Genomic DNA, 18,535 nt, shown 5'->3' with positions numbered 1-18,535 from the left:
CAGTGGGTCTACTTCTGAGTAAAAAGAGTTGCAAATATATGCAGCTGCATCTCTCTGCTGTGAATTGAATTGCACGCTCCCAGTTATGTGTTATGGGTTGTATGTTGTACGTAGAGCTTCTGGCTTAACACACCAGACACCTTAAAGGTGGATTTGATTCATGGTTCTCCTGCAGTGATTCCCAACCTTTTTCGCTTGCATATCCCTTGGCAGCCAATTTCCATAAATTGTACCCTTCATATTAGCAAGATGTTTGTAATTAATAATACAAGCCCTCATCTCCTCTATATGAAACCCCAGACTTCATGTATTTATCACAGTGTTTTTTCTTTTTATCTGTTTGAGGAACAGAAGACTCTGCCTTTGCACTGTTTTGCACCAGAAGTGTGCTGAGAAATTCTGGATGATTGATCACTTTCCCTATTATGTTTCAGGTTTTTTACTGTGCTGGTTTTCAATCACTGTTTCATACATGAATTGATGACCAAAAACTAGCTATTGGTGGGGCTTTCACAGCCAACTAGCTACCTCCCTTCCTGGTCCTTGCAAGGCATTCCTGTCTTACAAGGCATTCTGGAGCATGGCCTGCCTTTTTCTACCATTATTCCATTCTTTTTCAAGTACCCCTAAAGGTCCTGTTGAGTGTCCTTGGCAATACATGAATACCAGGCTGGGAACCACTGTTTTACTGGTATGTTGTTTACAGTGCACTTACTCTGATAGTGCTTACAAAAAGGTGATAAAGACCAGAATTTAAAAAGAATAAAAATGTATCTTACGATCTTTTACTATGTTTTTAATAAATTAGAGACTACAGTTCTTAGGTAACAATTAGTGGTGGGTTATTTTTCAGAATCTGGCCTTGAGTAAAATCAGACAAAACTATAGTCAGACGCCCCCCTAAGTTTAACCCCCGACTTATCCGTCATAGAAAATTCCATGATTTGTTGGCTCAAGACCTGCCCTCGACTTATCTGTGGGATTGACTTATAGGCGAGTGCCTGCGGTAGTTAATCTCTATTTGTTACAAATTGTATTTTTTTGTGTACTGGGGGGTGAAGAGGTTGCATGTGGTTCACAATTATTCCAATCTTTGCCTTTATGGTCCATAGGCTCCTAAATGTTGAGAACCACTGCTGTAGCTGATATGGACAGCTGATAGCCGTCGTTCCCAAATTGTGGGTCATGACATGATTTTTGGTGGGTTACAAAAGGGTAATGGAAATATCAGATAACTAATTGCCTCAAGTTCAGAGACTATTCAAAAATCAGATACTGTAATTGCTAATTACCCTGCAAAGAGCTCCACTCCTGCAGTTTGCAAGCTTGTGTAAATGTAGGGAGATAAATGTTTGAGGGTCTTTTTCTGGTTATTTTTGCTTATAGATACAGTATTGTTTCTTGCTAGATCTCCTTTTTTTAAAGTCTGGTAAATCTAGGCAGGTCCCAATAGTGTCATTTTTAAAAGTGAGTCCTGGTGCTAAAAATTTTAGAACCCTTGCCTTACAGGGTTGTTTAAAGGCTTGTATCAAGATAATATGTGCGAACTACTTTGAACACCCAAAAAGCACTATAGAAATGCTATTACTAGGCTTGCTTGTTTCGGCTTTGAGTGAGAAAATGGAACTGACTTCTGAGGCCTAAGAAACAGATTTGCAGAATGCACCTGGTCAATCAGTATAAAAAAAATTAATTTCATTGTAAAAGCAAGCCTGTTGCTATAAAACACTGCCTGCTTCATGGCTGACATCATGATTGACCCAGGACCAAGTATAATTTCCCATAGAGACCATGTGGGAGCTAAAATTAATTTCCTACTGGCTTGAAGATTCAATTAAACAGGCAGATAGATAATGAATGCCAGACAAGATAGCTTCTTACTGGGCAACATGTCTCCAAAAATGAATGTGTCAAAAAATTGGAACTCAAGGCTTTGATATGCCCCTTTGGGAAAAAAATACAATTTTAAAATAAACTATTATGGAAGTCCTCCCTCCCCCTTTCTCTTTAAAACGAAGATGGTCTAAGTATAGTTCACTGAAAATAGAGAAAAATGCTGAAAGCCTTTTCCAGAGCAAATGTAAACCAAAACTGAGTTAAAGCTTCTTTTGCCTTCATTTGCAGCTATTGTGGACCCACAGGAGGAAAGGCTCCTTGGCATTGAAAGGCCCAATGGCATAATAAAGCCTGCACATATATAGTAATATCAACTTGCTACTTAGTTGGCTCCCTTTACCCCCGAATCATTACAGTTGCTTCAGAGTATATAGAGGAAAACACAGTGCAAGCAAGTCCACATAGTACAAGCAAACCAAAATAGTGTTTTCAATACATTAAAAATTGCTTGAGGGTAAAACAGAAGAGGTTGCAGAATTGGCACTTGGTTTGGCTTTTTCTGCTTCTCAGAAGCATGACCTTCACTGAAATATAGAATGGGTGCGGCAGAACCACTGACTTAGTGAAGGACTTCCCTTCAATTCAGACTTCAGTAACAGGTTGCCATACACTGTGTAAGAGTAAAGGGAAAATGAGCATGGCTTGCTCCTTGATTCTGAGGTTCATTTGCTGCTGTTGATTGCTTTTTAAAAAAATAGATAACTTTAAAATGCATTCTACCCAGAGAACTCTGTTTTTTCAGAGTTCTATATTTCACACTTTTTGAACCCTGAGGGCTTCCAGTTTCTCTCTTGCCACTCCCAATTAGTATAGTTCACCTTAAGCAGTAAGATTTGTGTAGATACTTTCAGAATAATTACATGACATAATGTTTTAAAAGTGATGTATTTACCAGAAGCAGAGAAATATAAGGGTCTTGGAAAGAAATCAAAAGAAACTTTTAAAAATATAACTAGTTAACTTAGCATGAATTGCCCAGTATCTTACTGAGGCAGGCTACACTCACACTTGAGTGATTACTTTGTTGGATTACAAGTTTATGATTCCAGGATCTGTCATGGCTGTCAGTGGCTATATGCCAGCCTAATGGTCCATTCATTGGCTGCAAGGTTGGAAGGCTGGCTGGTGAACATGCTGCAAATGAGGGGAAACTTCTGACTACTTTGTCTCTTAATTTGTTTTGTGTTGCTTGCATCATAAATATGCAGAGTTCAGGACATAGCCCTCGAGTAGCTCTGGCACTTCCCACTATAAGATAAGGGAATAACTAGGATCATATCTGAGAGTCTGTTGAGGTGCAGACAAGCAGACAAGTGGTAGTGGGAGGTGGTGTGGGAAGTGTGATGTGTTGGCTGGCTTGGGAAGTGTGTGGCAGTGACTATCTGCTTAGTGCAGCTTCTGGCCAGGATAGTGGTTCTATGTGCTCCCTCCAAAGGAAATGACTCCATAACAAGTGTGTTTGTGTCAGCCTGTATACACACAGATGGATGATTTTTCAATTGGTGAGACAGGGAAGACTTCAAGGTGCCTGTATTAGTAATACTAATACTAAAATTAGTAATAGTAATAGGTGTGGTAGGGCAGTAGCATTTTGAAGAGAAGATGAAAGGCAGTAGAAAAAACTAGTTCTGTTTCAGCTCCTGTACATTGGTCTTAAGTCAGTGTTTACCAATATTTTTTTCAACGGGCAGCTCCCTTGATCTATTGGGCCGTTGTCTGTGGCTCCCCATTAGGGCAACAATCCTATACCTTCTATAGGGCAGTGGGTTTTTCTGCTGCTTCCCGGGGAACCATGGCTCATAGTTTGGGAACCACTGGTCTAGGTGGATGAGTGAACATCCTGATTGCTGTTTAAAATGCCACAGAATACTCTTGGCCTTGAGACTATCAGCAACACAATCAGTTGGTAGGAAATTGACTCAAGAGGAAGATGACAATAGCAGTGTGACTGTTACTGGACCCTCAGGATCCCGCTCTGTGGCCTCCCTCTGGCCTCTTCTGCTCCTAAGAATTTCACTGGATCTCTTTCCCTGTTCACGGCAGTTGCTAGGAGTGAATGGCTGCTGCTGCTGCGGCTGCCCTTCCCCCATTGCTGTTGTCTGGATGCTTGCTGGCAGTTTCTGTGCACACTCATCTTTCCACAACTACTGGAGCTGGCATGCTTCCCCTCCTCCACCTCAGTTCTGCACACAGCAGCAATGCGAAACTGATTCATTTGAGTTGCCCTTCAGGGCACACGTACTGCCTTCTGGTTTCCTTTGCCCATTCTCATATTTGCAGCCTGATCACCAACCAGTCTTCCAACCTTGCAGCCAACCTCACCCCAGGCTTTTAAACATTGGTGTCTTGTCCAAAAGTGTTTCAGGTTTATATTATGTGCACAGTTACTGGGGCTTAGTCCCTTGCATCAGCACTCAGCTCACTTAGATTTCTTTCACACCAAAACCTGTCATTTTCTGAAATGACCTGAGTAAATCAATATTGGTAGTCTTACTCATCTGTGGGTGTGTTTTTTATAAATGAATGGAGGGATTTGGAGTTGTCTTCTAGTGCAGGACCAACCTTAGAAAAAGTGTTAGGGGACAGGTAGCCTTTCAACTGTTGAGTGTAGTACAGTAGTGCATTTGTATCTTTTCCCACCTGTATCTGTGAGCTGCATGTGTGATGGGGGCAGGCGGGTGAGTGTGGAATATCTGTGTCTTCAGATAATATGCCTCAGTAACCAGGTAACTGACAGCTAGCCGATTAGCCGCCAGCACAGCTCCTCTCTAGGGGCCATCCTTTGCTCTTCCCCTCCATTTCTTCTTTGCTTGTTGTCATGGTTACAATCACTTATTGGCAGGAATGGGGAGATTGACAAGCATGAAATTGCTTATATGGTTCTGGAATGCTGCTGTGCTCAAGGAAGCGATAGCTGTCTGGATGCCCCCAAGAGAGCTCTATGTGATCATTGCACTCCTGGTTTGAGGACATGGATAGTCAATGGTTTAGACTCCTCCTCAGCAGATTTTTCAGCAGGAATAAATTATGCAAATAACATTCAGTTTTTAATTGCATTTTATAGCACGTTTACTTTAAGTGGCTGAGAATCTGGACTTTGAAACATTTAAGGGGCAGTGGAGCTATGAAGAATAGGAATGGAAGATGCGAAAAATTATTCAGATTTTTTTTTTCTTTGAGCAGAGCCTGTTTGCAGTTTCACCCTGCAAACATGTAGTTAAAATCTTGTCCTATTTTTACAGAACATTTTCAAGTTCTGATATAGCAATTGAGTTTTGATTTTACCTGAGTGTGGCTGGTAAATTCCAGAACAGTAACTGTGTTGCGTCTATTGCAACAAAGCAAGAATCTTGTTCATTTATATATCTGTGAAGTTTTGCCTATGAGCATCCATGCCAAAATGCATGTGTTAGCCTTTAACATGACCCAAGGCCCCTTGACTTTAGATCCTGTGGTGGTGGTCTTGCCAAATATCTGGCAACCCAAGCTGTTTGGTCGCAGTACCATGCTGCTTTGTGTCTCCCTGTGCTATTGTTGCATCACAAGAGATTCATTAAGAGAGATTTATGGGGCACAGGTTTTGGGTCTGCTGATAGTGTTGGGCAGGCTGATACATTTGGACCAGTAATATATATTATTTAATTACTACTTTCTGTCCAGGCTTTACTGCATGCTGCCTTGAATTCCATCTTAGATGGAATTCCAAAATGATCTTCCTTACGGGTACTGATCCAGATCTCCTTTGTTTCGGCAAGGTGGCTGTATCATGTTCCTTCAAACCATGCCCTGAAACCCAGTGGACACTCAGAGAATCTATTTTCTACTTTGGTGATACTGTGAACCAGGTCAGTTGCTTACATAGGTTAGATACCTAGTTCTTATGGCGAAGGAGTAAGCAGTAGGCTATACTCCTCCCCATGAATAACATTGGATATTACATAGGTTTTCTATGTAGATGTCCATGCACCTACATTGTGCAGTGTCATGCTGGTTTTTAAAGGAAGAACTGAGTGATTTTGGCCTGTACTTGAGTGCCCGTATCATCTTTACATATAATGAGCATTGTGAAGGTAGACTGTGCATCCAAAAGAATAACTTTTCTTGTTCCAGACAAGCAACTGAACCAGTGTTGACTTGGATGTGTCTTGCTTTTTAGATTCAAGTGTGTGTCTCTAACAGCTACTCACTGTAACCCAGCATGCAATGTAGTAAAAAATCAGGTGACCAGAATAGTTAGAATTTTATGAGGTTAATTGATATTTTGAAGCATACCTCTTATGTTACAGTAACAGTGGTTGTTCAGCTATTTCTTACAACAAACGGTAATAAACTGATACGTGACAAAAACCAAGAGACTAAGGCCCAAATCCTAACCAACTTTCCAGCGCTGGCATAGCTGTGCCAATGGGATGTGTGCTGCATCCTGCAGTTGGGTGGCATTCATGGAGGCCTCCTCAGAGTAAGGGAATGTTTGTTCGCTTACCTCAGAGCTGCATTGCCCTTATGTCGGTGCTGGAAAGTGGGTTAGGATTGCACCTTTAGAATGGTAATAACTAATTAAGATGAAGTATAGAGCAGGGGTGGCCAAACCATGGCTCACAAGCCACGTGCAGCTCTTTGTCATGTAATGTGCAGCTCATGGAAATATGTTGGCTGAGCTCCTTTTTGCTTCACAATTAATATAAAAGGCAAATTTTCAAGCTTTGTAATTATTTACTGGATGTAAACTGAGAGTCCATGGGAATAAAACATAAGTTTAATCTTCATTGTGAGTAAATATATTTAAGAATGTAAATGCTTCTTAAATATTGTGGCTCTCAAACATCTCTATTGTGTCTCTTATGTTAAGCAAGTTTGGCTAACCTTGGTATAGACGTGAACCTTGCAGATCAAGAATGAAACCTTAACATTTCAGAGATAAGATCTTGCCTCAGCCAAACTGAGGTAGTTACTACTTACAGGTACAGCACAGAGAGCTAACCTGAGTGACTGCTTGAATGATGCGGGTGGGGGTGACTTCCATTTTTATTGCCAAACTTCGAGTGTGTTTGGAATCACCTGATCCAAGAACCAATCATCACTCAGCTTTCAATATTAAAAGGTCTAATTTTAACTTGTCCTGTGTCCTTGTTTGGTTCCATATATGGTTGTAGTTGATCTAAATATGTTGCCAATACCCTTTTATTTTAGAGTATGTCAGCTGCAGTTGTGAGCATGGCTGACCTGTAACCAAAACATTTGCTCGGCTGAAGTTGCTAAGAGGATTTTTTTTAAAAGGTGAAGCAACCCACCCTAACAACTAACTGCTGTGTCAGCCTACAGTGGACTTCCAGATTTGGGTCTTAATCTTTCTCCAGGCTCTTACCAATGGTCAAGCATTAATACCTCAAATCCCTCCAAAATGGCTGGTTCATTTGCCCAAGGCAATACCAGGCCAAATCAATCCAAGCAACATTACATCTCTAATATCAGCCATTCTGTCAAAGACTCATTTATCTGCTCAGCCTCTGGCGTGATTTTTGCTACATCTGCCTACAGTGCCATTCTGCTTAGACCAAACAGGTCAGTCTCTGTCTAACTGAATAAGTGGACACAAATCAGATGTTAAAAACTTCAGAACTAGCAAGTGGATGGATGTATTGAATCTCCTGAGGCAGAGCTGCCATGCTTAAACAAAGAAGGATTCAGAGAGTGGCTAGAAGATAGTTATTGTTACAGATCTGCCACTGTCTTTTGATGTGAATAGGGATTATTGATGGCTGCTTCACTACAGAAGGAAATTGCTTCCCATAACCTTTCTTCCAGCTCCATTGATAGAACATTTCTTGGTGTGAGCTGGACATGCTTGGCACCATGTGGTGTTCGTCTAGAAAAGGAATGCATCGAATATCATTTTGTGGGTTTGCCTTACTGTGTCATATTTTATCTTCATATTTTTATACAAGAAGATAAATGTATATTCTGTGTATATACATTTAATAATAAATGCACCACTTTTCTGTGCTGTTTTGGACAGTGGCGTAGCTAAGTCATTTGCTATCCGGAGCAAAGAATAATTTGTAGCGCCCCCCCCCGCAACCACATAAAAATTCAGGGAATGCTGAGCACATACAGCCTTTTACAGCGCAATCCTATTCTTGTCTGCTCAGAAGTAGGTCCCACTGTGTTCAATGAGGCTGACTTCCAGGACAGTGTATATAGGATTTCCTGAGTGGTGACAAGCATACCATGCCCCCTGCTGGCTTCCAGCTGCTGCCAGTCGGAGCCAGGCCAGGTACAGCACAGCAGAGCCGGGGGCCACTACCATCACCCCCGTGATGATATATGGGCCTTTCACCCCTAGTGTGCTGCAGTGCAGCCCCTTCACAGCGCACAGAAGATGGGAGACACACTGCTGCTGCCGCCATGGGGGGTGCCTATGCTCACGAGGGTGCCCTTCACACACTTCCCCCCTGAGGGCAAGCACTCTTCACTCCCTCCCTGTGCCTGGAGCCTGGCTGAGGCACCCAAGAGACTTGTGCAGTGGCAATGCAGCTGAGAGGGGCCTGGGCGAAGTGTGTGCAATGCCCCCCTGCATGCACAACCTGGGAAAAGAGGTGCACCCAATTGCCTGGGGGGGGACCTTTCTCCTCCTCCTAGCTGCCCCGGGCAGTGCCTGGTCCCACAGCTGCCCAACCTGGCCAGGGCTGCTGTGCAAGAAGGGACCTCTCAGTCCCAGCCAGGGAGAGTCTGTGCACTCCCCGGCCAGCCCCATCCTGCCCTCCATGATCCCCTGCCATAACTGCCAGGCCAGCTGGGGAGAGCCGCTCCAACCTGGATGTGCTGGTGCTGGCTGCTGGCAGCGGCGCGGCCTGACTTGCTGCGCCTGCCTGAGGGTGGCTTCTAACCCCGAGGCGCACCAGCATTCCGTGGCTCCGCCCAGCACCAGTGCCCGGCCAGGGGGAAAGTTGTGCCTGCCCAGAGTTGTTGCTGTACTGGGCTTATGTGAGGTGATGTCAGTGGACGACTGTTGCCCCCGTATAGACTCCTTTGTGCCATTGGGACTGCACCAGCCCAATGTAAGTTGTGTGCATGCAGGTGTTGTGGTTGCCCGCGCGTTGTTGCCCATCCAAGCCTGTAACCCGGTGCAGTTGCTACCCTTTTCATGCCCTTAGCTATGCCACTGGTTTTGGAAGCTACATCAGACATACAAACTGCAAGCACTCATGTCACAATATATATTTTTAGGTGCTATAGGACTCTTCATCATGAAAGTGCTGAATGCATGTTTGGCTAGCAGGTTGGTAGAGCAGTGGTTTTGAATGGTTCACTGTTGAAAAATAAGCTCATTAATTTTAGGTTATCAGAGTCTTCTGAGCCAGGAACAATCACTAAGAGATGTTAGCAAAATTTCTTATCTGGAAGATAGCACTTCCAAAAAGAGAAATGGGGATTTAGATGATGGGTAATAGGATAATGATTTGCATGCATCAAAAGGAGTGGACATAGTCAGCCAGAGTGAATTTGTGGATGATTAGGTCAAATGTGAAAAGAGGTACTTATAATATTGCCATTATATTAAGTTCGCCTTTCTCACAATAAGCAATATAGAAAGCTTGCAAAGGATAGAAGAGTCCATCTCAGCAAACAGTTAGTCTCCAACCATACAACACTGCTTGAATTATTTAAGGGTCTGAGGAAAGGGCAAAATACCTGGGTTCTGGAATGCTGCTGTGCTCAAGGAGGCAGTAGCTGTCTGGATACCCCCAAGAGAGCTCTGTGTGATCATTGCACTCCTGGTTTGAGGACATGGATATTAAAAGCTCTGGGGCTTTTAATGTAGGAAAAAAGATATTCAGGGGACCACAAGAGGGGTTTGTAGAGAACAATAATATGAAGAAATTGAAGGAAGATACATTTTTCTTTTTCCTGACCCTGGAACTTGGGGTCATTTAACAAAAATGATCATTAGTTGGTTTAGGACAAAGAAAAGTATGGTAATTCTTCATACGCATACAAAATGTGATGACCATTGGCTAAGAGAACTTTGAAAGAGGTTGAAGCACTTCATGGCAGATAGGTCTGTGGAAGACTACGAACCATGATAAATAGAACCTCCAGATCCACAGATATGCCTCTGAATGACACTTGCTGGAAGATAACCAGCTGGGGAGGGCTATTGCCTTCATGCCCTCTTTGTTAGTTTCCCAGAAACATCTGGCTTACCATGATGGAAAAAAAGAAGGCTGGATTAGATTGATCTTTGTTTTGCCAACAGAGTTGCTCTTACATGCTTAGAGAAGGGAGGATTTGGGAAAGGGAGGTATAGGGATAAGACTACCTATCTCCCATCTCCCTTTTCTTTGACAGGTATGTGAACACTCTTCTGAAGCTTATTCCACCTGTACTGGGGCTCCAGGAACAGCTACGCCAAGCAGTTCAGAGCAGGGATATGGAGACATCCCATGGGATCTGCCGTATTGCTGTTGCCCTGGGAGAGAATCATTCTCGGTAAGGAGCTCATTGATGGAGCCTAGAACATTCTAGAAAGTGGAACTTGCATTTCATGGCTCTGTGGTTCTCATTGGGTATAGGATGTAACGTGAGGTCTTTCCTCTGCCCTTTTAGGACTCTTGTAGCTAGCATGAGCACAACTTCTGCATAGTTGTGGGAAAACTATATAGAGCCTCAAAATCCCTTTTCATGTAGAAGCCATTGAAGAGCTAAAATTAACAGTTTAAACTATACAGTTTGCTGAAGCATTTATTTCATGGGTTGCTAGGCCTCTTTCAGTTTGTTTCTTGACTCAGTTTTGTTGTAAAAGGTTGAGTTAACCCATAGTCTAAGTGTAGGATGTCTGCTATTTTGATTGACCTGCCATGGCAAAACACATTTCTGATGCTCCCTGCCTGCTGTCTCCTACAGAGCCCTTCTAGACCAGGTGGACCACTGGCAGAGCTTCTTGGCACTGGTCAACATGATAATGTTCTGCACTGGAATCCCAGGACACTATCCTGTCAATGAGACCACAAGCTCACTTACACTCACCTTCTGGTATACACTACAGGTAAGTATTGGCCACCTTCCTGGTGAACACTTTCAGTAGCATCTTGTTTCCTGTGTACTGTTGTGTGCATGCTTCCACCAGCTGATACATATATGTATAATGCACGCGTGCTTATATGCCTTTGGTGAGGCTGTTGCAGCTACCATGGGGAGAGCTTGGGGGAAAGTAGGGCACTTGTACACATAACCTTTGCTTGCATACTTGGGACCAAAATGGGATGACACAGCACCCTGACACAAACAGTCCCTCATGGGATATGTCACTGCCACCAGTAAGGAAAACCCCCATAAAAGAACTGTCCTTCCTTTGATCGGGTATCATCCCAATTACCAGGGTCCCTCAGCATGGAAGCAGAGTGCATCTGGGGAGTCTAATGACCTGAGTTGTCCCAGTTCCTTTGCACCTGTACACACAAGATCTTAATGTTTTTCCACAAATCATTGGAAAGAGGGGACAACTAGCATTCCTCTCTGGACTAAATGAAATAGACCTTAAAAAAAACTATAAAACAGTTTATTACAAAATGGTTAAAAGAGAAAATAGGCAAGGTTTAAATAGACAAAACCAGGCAATTTGTTATTAGAGATAAAATGAAATAAGATCCTAATACTAGCGACCTACACTGGTTCCTAGCTAGGATCACTTAGTTGCAGTTCCGTTTTTTGTCTACAAGGTCTGAAGGGGCAGGGCAACAGTATGCAGTTAATTCTGCAAGAGCTGTAACAAAATACATGCTGTCTCAATCCAGCATCCCTTTTTAGGGGGGTGATCAAGATTATACTTTTCCCATTGCCTAAGCCTGTAGCAGAAAATCCTAATTTAGTATTCAGAACTTTACCCTGGCAGTGTTCATGTGAGTGGACTTGACCAATGGATTGGGGTGAACAAAACCTAGCAGGGTACCAGGTTTTTACTTCCTGGCCTGTTGTTGTATTAGGGACCTGTACCAGCCACACTGATGCTATCAGTGCACATCCCAGGACAAACCTTTCCAGTGAATGTGCAGGGTACAGATGTCAAAATAAGACTGTCCAAGAAGACAGTGTTTTAAAAATAGTTCCTTGTTAAATACAAACAGGGGTGTCCTATTAGGGTGAAGGGTCCCATTCACCACCACACCTTGAAGCTGTCATCAGTTTTGGCCTGAGAATTATGGAACTTTCTGCATTCCTCCATCAGGAAACTTGAGGCTGGACTGTCTCTGTAGATGGACTGATGACAGGGCTGTACTGTCGTTCTGTGCATTAAGGCCTCTATCTGTTTCACTGTACAGACATGGCATTAGAGTTGTATGTCAGATGTTGGGTTGTAGCAGGATGCCTTCTTGAATGCCTTGCCTAAAAGCAACTGGTCTACCAGAGAAATGCCCAGATATAGTTGGGGGCATTGCCTTACTTGGGTTCTCCAGAGATGCAGCAAGGCTTTGGTTCAGAAATGGAATTCTTGTTTCTCAAAGTTTGGATTGAGTATTGTTAATTACAGTCACAAAGGCATGTTGGTTGCTTTTGGGGAGGTTTGCTTGTGCAAACTCCCTCCAATCTTAAGATGGGATGTTTTGCTTCAGATAGCCTATGGGGTCTGAATGTTTGAAAATAGTTCTAACTTTGTTGGTAGGGGTATGGTAGGGGTGAATTTTCCTTCCCTGTGACAATTAGTGAAGCATCTCATAGCCCTCTATGACTCTGTTTGGCCACTAAAGAAGAGCAAATGTGTCTATCTAACAGGCACAGCTGTTGCTTCTGTTAGTTCCAAGTACCATTAATGCAGACCTAGCTTTGGTATATCTGTTTTTATATTTTATATCTGTTTTTATATTGCAACATGCATACACCAAGAGACAATCCTAGAAGCAGTGCAGCTTGATCTCCCTGCCCCCACTTTTCCTTGGAACCCAGAAGCCTCATTAGCATGACAGATTAGCCTGACACACGTCTGCACTGCTCAAGATCAAGGCTAGTTGTTGAGCTGCTGCTTCTTTGGGTGCCAGCTGGAAAGAGGATGAGGTCATGCATTGTCTCAGTGTGTGACTGGTGCAATCCTTGAAACTACAGGCACATAATTTCTTATGAGGGGAATGAAACTGGATCTTGTAGAGCATACTAGAGAGTGCAGAGAGAGGAGATGGATGGACAGGAAAAGATTTGTAGCTCAGTTCTAATTTGCACTAGAAAAGGCAGGTTGGCGGGCCTATGCTGTATCCAGTGCAAGTTTGGGGCTATCTATGGCCCAGCCCAAGACAAGAGGAACTAATTCCCCTTACTGCTGCAGTGGCCCCAATGGGTGTACTCGGATCTGTGCCACCTAAAGAGGTGATGCAAATTTGAGCAGCCCAGGGCTGCCCAGGAACAGGGCTAGGATCCAGTGCAGAATCTGGCCCCCCTCCCTGCCCACCTGCTCATGGGACCACCTGCCGCTATTCCTCCCCTGCCCTGAAACACCTCCTCCCCGCCCTCCTCATGCCCCACCAACCCCTGCACCAGCTTGGAAAGGCTGGTGCAAACTTACCAGGCCTGGAGCCCACGTTAACACGGGGAGGCCAGCACACGTCCTTGCGCCGGCCTTCCTGACTCCCAGGTTGGTACAAACATGCCTTATGACGTCCAAGGGTGCATTGGATTGCACCCTGATTCTGTTTTTGCAGTATTTACTTCTGCCCACTTGGTGCTCTGGATCAAAATGGACGAGAGTTCCCCAGCACTCTAGATTCATACATTTCTGCACACAGCCTTGCAGTTCCAACTTTGGCTTCCTCTGGGCATTGGCAACTGAAACTGTCCTGTATGGCATAACTTATCAAGACAGGTCTTTGTTAAGGCATTCCATGTTCTCCTGCTGTTTCTTCTGAATGATCAATTCCTAGTGGGAGTGACTTGTGTGAAAATGGAGTCTTCCAGGTCCAGCAACTGAGGACCAAACTGGACATTACACAAACTGCATGGTTGGGACCTGTGTGTTTCCATTAAAAAAAAAAAAAAGCAGTTCTATAACATTTGATTTGGATTGCAGCTTCTTTTTGCCTGGAAGAGAAGATTTGGTTGAAACCAATGGTAGCTTCTTTGCTAAGGCAGCTGGGAGGGGAGGGGACATGATCTAGATTGGAATATGGTAGAGGCAGTCTCATCTTTCACTGCAATCTGGATAATGGCTCCACACAATCTGCACAGCATCTCGTTTAGGTCCTCGTATTTATCACAGGGCTTTAATGAAACTCTAGCACTGTGTCTACTGAGCCTAGTTTCTCTAATCTGCCCAGGCTGCAGTAACAGTGTAACTTTGTCCATGCCAGGACCTTGGGCAGCGTGGGAATTGCCTAGCCTTCTTGGCGGAGTAGAATTGCTATGTTCTGGGAATTGATTCTACCTCTGATCTGGTCAGATGTGTCCAGAGGCAGGAACTAGAAATGATCCCTTTTTTCACAGGATGACATCCTCTCCTTTGATCCGGAAAAGCAGGCTATGTATCAGCAGGTATATCGGCCTGTTTACTTCCAGCTGGTTGATGTACTCCTGCACAAGGCTCAGTTTCCCTCTGATGAAGAGTATAGTTGCTGGTCCTCGGATGAAAAGGAACAGTTTAGGATATACCGGTATGGCATTTTGTTGAGCTCTTTCTTATACTGTTCAGGTGCTACACATGCTACTTGTGCTTGTATGAGAAGGAGGAGAGATAATGCTAGCCATCTTGTTTGCCATACTCTTGAGAGGCTATCCTCAGTGGGAGGAAAAGGTGAATTTGCCTCACATTGACTAGGGGCTCGAACTGTATCAGCAGCCTCTGTCCAGCTGCTCTATGGCAGAATAAGGGGTGGTATGTGACTTGTTTTCTCTATTGCTTCTTTCTTCAGTGTGGATATTTCTGACACCTTGATGTATGTATATGAAATGTTGGGAGCAGAGCTGCTGAGCAGCTTATATGACAAGCTGGGCCGCCTCCTTACCAACACAGAACAGCCATCTTCTTGGCAGGTGAGTGGGAAACACCACTCTCAGATGTAACCTGCTACTAGCAGGAAATTAGCCCACATGGAAAAGTGCAGCAACAGAATGGTAAAAAATGCTGCAGAATTTCGGCTTTTGTAGAAATGATTGGACTAGTCACCAGGATAGGGTGGAAATACTGTAGAAGAGGTAATGAGGTGGAGTGGGAGGTCAAAGAACTTTAGTTGGAGGAGACAGCCATTAAGTCCCAGAGCAGTGTGCTTTGAGGGGAAAGTAAATGCTGCAGTGGTCTGAAAAATTGTTGGAAGTGGAGATGAGTTCAAAAATTTAGTCACCATTTCTTCATGGCAAGCAACTAAATTAACAGCTTATAAAATAGCAAGTGAAGGTTTGAATTGGGGGCCTAGCTTGCCGTTTGCTATTCCTGTAATAGAATATGGCCTGAATATTAGAATTTAATACACCCTGTTGGTGTTTTTGCAGGCGCTGGCATGGCTGATACCCTTTCATAGCAGTAACCAAGTTCTGCAAAAATGTCTGGTGACAGAGTTGTAGAATTCACTAATATATTATCTGGCAAGTGGTAGCAGCAGATTACTAGCTTCAACTGAACTAGAAGATGTTTGAAAAGCATCTGCAATATAGGAGCTCATTGCTGTCTTGGGGCTTGAGTGACAGAGGATTGTAGGCCTGAATACCTCTATAGGAAATATTGAGTGGTCTAGCTATCCCACTTACTGTACTATTTCACAGGCCTCTATCTTTTCAGTTTGGAGAAAGATGCATGGATATCTATATCTGCTGTGCTGTGGCAGTGGTAATGTTAGGCGAGGGATCTCTGTACAGCAACTCATCAATATGTATATGCTCACCTTGGCTTGTTGTCAGCATGCAGCTGGCACAAGAAACAGTGATGGGTGTCAAGCACCAGTGACCACAGGGTCTCTCCTCGTTCATCATTGTTGACAACCAAGCAAGAACCTAGCTTGGGCCTTGATTCACAGTCTGAGGGACTGGGAACATTGACAGAGTCTTGGGCATCCCAGCACATTCTGGAGCTGAGAACTGAAGGCTCAGTAGTCTGGAGCTGAGTAGAATGGCCCTGGGTCAAAGGGAATATGAATTTAGAAGTACATTCATGGTATACAGGTAGGGGAAGACTATGCTTTGAATTAAGCTGCCAAGCACCTTTGCAGCATGGCACACAGGAATTGTGCTGGACAAGAATCATTAGTGTTTTGTGTTGCCAGGAATAGTGTACTTTAGCCCTGTGGGATCTGTCTGCTAGGAGAGGCATTCCTATAAAATTGCTTACTGGTTGATATGGTTAGTATTCTGTAGTATTAACAGTAAGAAAAGTACAAAATATGAAGAAAGCACAGTTTTCTGTGGTAGCTTACCTTGCATATCCTTTCCCAGAACAGAACCTAGAGTCCAAGGACTGTAGTAAGTCAAGGAACTATCTGCTTCTCTTGAGTCAGTGGGAAGCAGATCAATGCAGCTTGCATTGGCAGCTAGTTGAAGTGAGGCAATGGAGACAGCAGGCCTCCACCACAAATCCACCGCCCACTGCAGTCTGCCACCAATGCAACCTGCATCAGGTGCCTGAATTGGATGGGCCATCACGGCCTGTACTTTAGAAGGCAGGCTATGGGCTCAAGAAACAAATCTCTCTCCCTCTTTTTCTCTCTCAGCATACGGAAGCTTTGCTTTATGGGTTCCAGTCCATTGCAGAGACCATCGATGTAAACTACTCGGATGTAGTGCCTGGCCTCATTGGGCTCATCCCCCACATCAGTATCAGCAATGTGCAGCTTGCAGATACGGTTATGTTCACCATTGGTGAGAGAATTGGGCATGGTGGCGGGGGGGGGGGGGAGAAGAACCCGAGAGTTCTTCCCAACCCCTACAACATTAGTGGTGGGTTCTTCTTGCATAAGGAATAGCTGCTGGGTCCTCATAGCCAGGGAGTGTGAATGTGTTTGAGATTTTGGCCATATATAGTTGCTGGCTGGGGGAAGAAGTTTATCTACTTTGCATGGGTGTACTGGTAATGTTTGGTATGTTAAGTATAGCAGCAGTTGTATATTCTGTCTGCTGCCTAGGCGCCCTCTCAGAGTGGCTGGCTGACCATCCTGTCATGATCAACAATGTACTGCCCTTGGTGCTGCAGGCACTGGGCAATCCTGAGTTGTCCATCTCCAGTGTCTCCACCCTCAAGAAGATCTGCCGTGAATGCAAGTATGACTTGCCTCCCTATGCTGCCAACATTGTTGCTGTCTCTCAGGTAAATGATAGCAGGGGTCTGAAGAGCCTTGGGGTTGTGAAAACGCAGGACTTAAAGCTAGTATTGAGCTGCATAGATATGATCATCTGTAGAGGTTCAGAGCTATAGGAGCCAAGAGCACTGTGGAGTGGAGATTGGAAAGAATAAATGGCCGTTAGATGTTTTCAAACCTACAAGTTTCTGAGGGAAGGAATCCATCAGGATAACTTGAATCAGTTGGTATTGCAATGTTTGCTCACATATCCTGGCAGCTAAGGAGGAAAAGGGTCGAGTTATTTCTCTAGTGGGATTTTTGTGAGAGTGGGTTCAGTCATCTGTGTGAATGTATTCTTGTGTTCCCCTCTTGCTTTCTGTTGAAAATGTTATATTTGCTGGGTCTGTAGTGCAGCAGAGCTGTTGAACCTTGCTGCTGACATGATGGAATTTGTGGAGGGGGGGGGAACAAAGGCTTGACTAGTTAGAGATATTTATTTATACTGAAGAATAAATGGGAAGGGGGTGCTAGTCAACCCACTTTCCCCAGAAACTCCCAACCCCAGCGGCTTTTATTCCCTTCAGTGTTCCAGACCCATATTTACATTAGAAACATGTTCCCCCCCCCCGAGTAGTCATCTGAAATTGTGGTTAGGGAATTGTAAGTAATCACTCCTTATAGAAGAGTATTAACTTTTTTCATATCTTTCCCTCTGCAGGATGTGCTAATGAAGCAAATTCACAAGGTAAGATGCTTGTTCTCCTCCTGTTTTCTGCACTTAGTGGTGCTGGGGTGAAGTGAAAGAGCTGTGTGCATGCAGAAGTCATGGCTACTTGTTGGGCCATATTTTAGCATTACCAGCAATGAGAGTAAGATTACAGTGAGTGATGGAAATGGTGTCTCCAGTTACCATGCAGGGAGCTTAGAGATATGACAGATCAAGTTTAGATAGAGGCAGCTATTATGATTTTCCTTTTTTTTTCAAGGAAAGCTGCATGCACTTGTCTTTCTTGCACTAACCTATATGTCACAGCTCAGGCATTGGTTTCTCTCAGTGCTGAGCCCTGGCATTAAAAACAGGTTTCTGGACTGAACCCTCACAACGCCAAGTTTTGGAATCAACTAAGCAGCATGGCAGGGAGCATGAGCTACTTGAAAAGTAGCATAGAAAAAAAACTGTGTTTGAAAATAGCAGGTGAAACTAAAAATATTGTCTGTTCTGTCCTCCCCAGACAAGTCAGTGCATGTGGCTGATGCAAGCTCTGGGCTTCTTACTATCTGCCCTCCAAGTGGAGGAGATTCTGAAGAACCTGCATTCGCTCATTACTCCTTACATTCAGCAGCTGGAAAAGTTGGCAGATGAGACGGTGAGCTACATCTATTGTCTTGCGATG

At 43.9% G+C, this 18,535-nt stretch overlaps 1 protein-coding gene across 7 annotated transcripts in view; it reads left to right on the top strand.

The window, feature by feature from the left end:
• The window catches only part of IPO13 (importin 13), a 62,283-nt gene that overhangs the window by 17,454 nt on the left and 26,294 nt on the right, over positions 1–18,535 (top strand). For all 7 annotated transcript variants that reach the window (XM_066623002.1, XM_066623004.1, XM_066623003.1 and 4 more), the window contains exons 3-10: positions 10,246–10,386; positions 10,801–10,942; positions 14,362–14,528; positions 14,787–14,907; positions 16,575–16,722; positions 16,986–17,167; positions 17,860–17,886; positions 18,374–18,508. In XM_066623002.1, coding sequence (XP_066479099.1) covers positions 10,246–10,386; positions 10,801–10,942; positions 14,362–14,528; positions 14,787–14,907; positions 16,575–16,722; positions 16,986–17,167; positions 17,860–17,886; positions 18,374–18,508 — 1,063 coding nt within the window. The remainder of the gene's footprint in view (positions 1–10,245; positions 10,387–10,800; positions 10,943–14,361; positions 14,529–14,786; positions 14,908–16,574; positions 16,723–16,985; positions 17,168–17,859; positions 17,887–18,373; positions 18,509–18,535) is intronic.

Source organism: Tiliqua scincoides, chromosome 4 (assembly GCF_035046505.1).
Source record: "Tiliqua scincoides isolate rTilSci1 chromosome 4, rTilSci1.hap2, whole genome shotgun sequence".
Lineage (NCBI taxonomy): Eukaryota > Metazoa > Chordata > Lepidosauria > Squamata > Scincidae > Tiliqua > Tiliqua scincoides.
The sequence above is the reverse complement of the archived record's forward strand: the minus strand, read 5'-3'. Positions and strand labels throughout refer to the sequence as shown.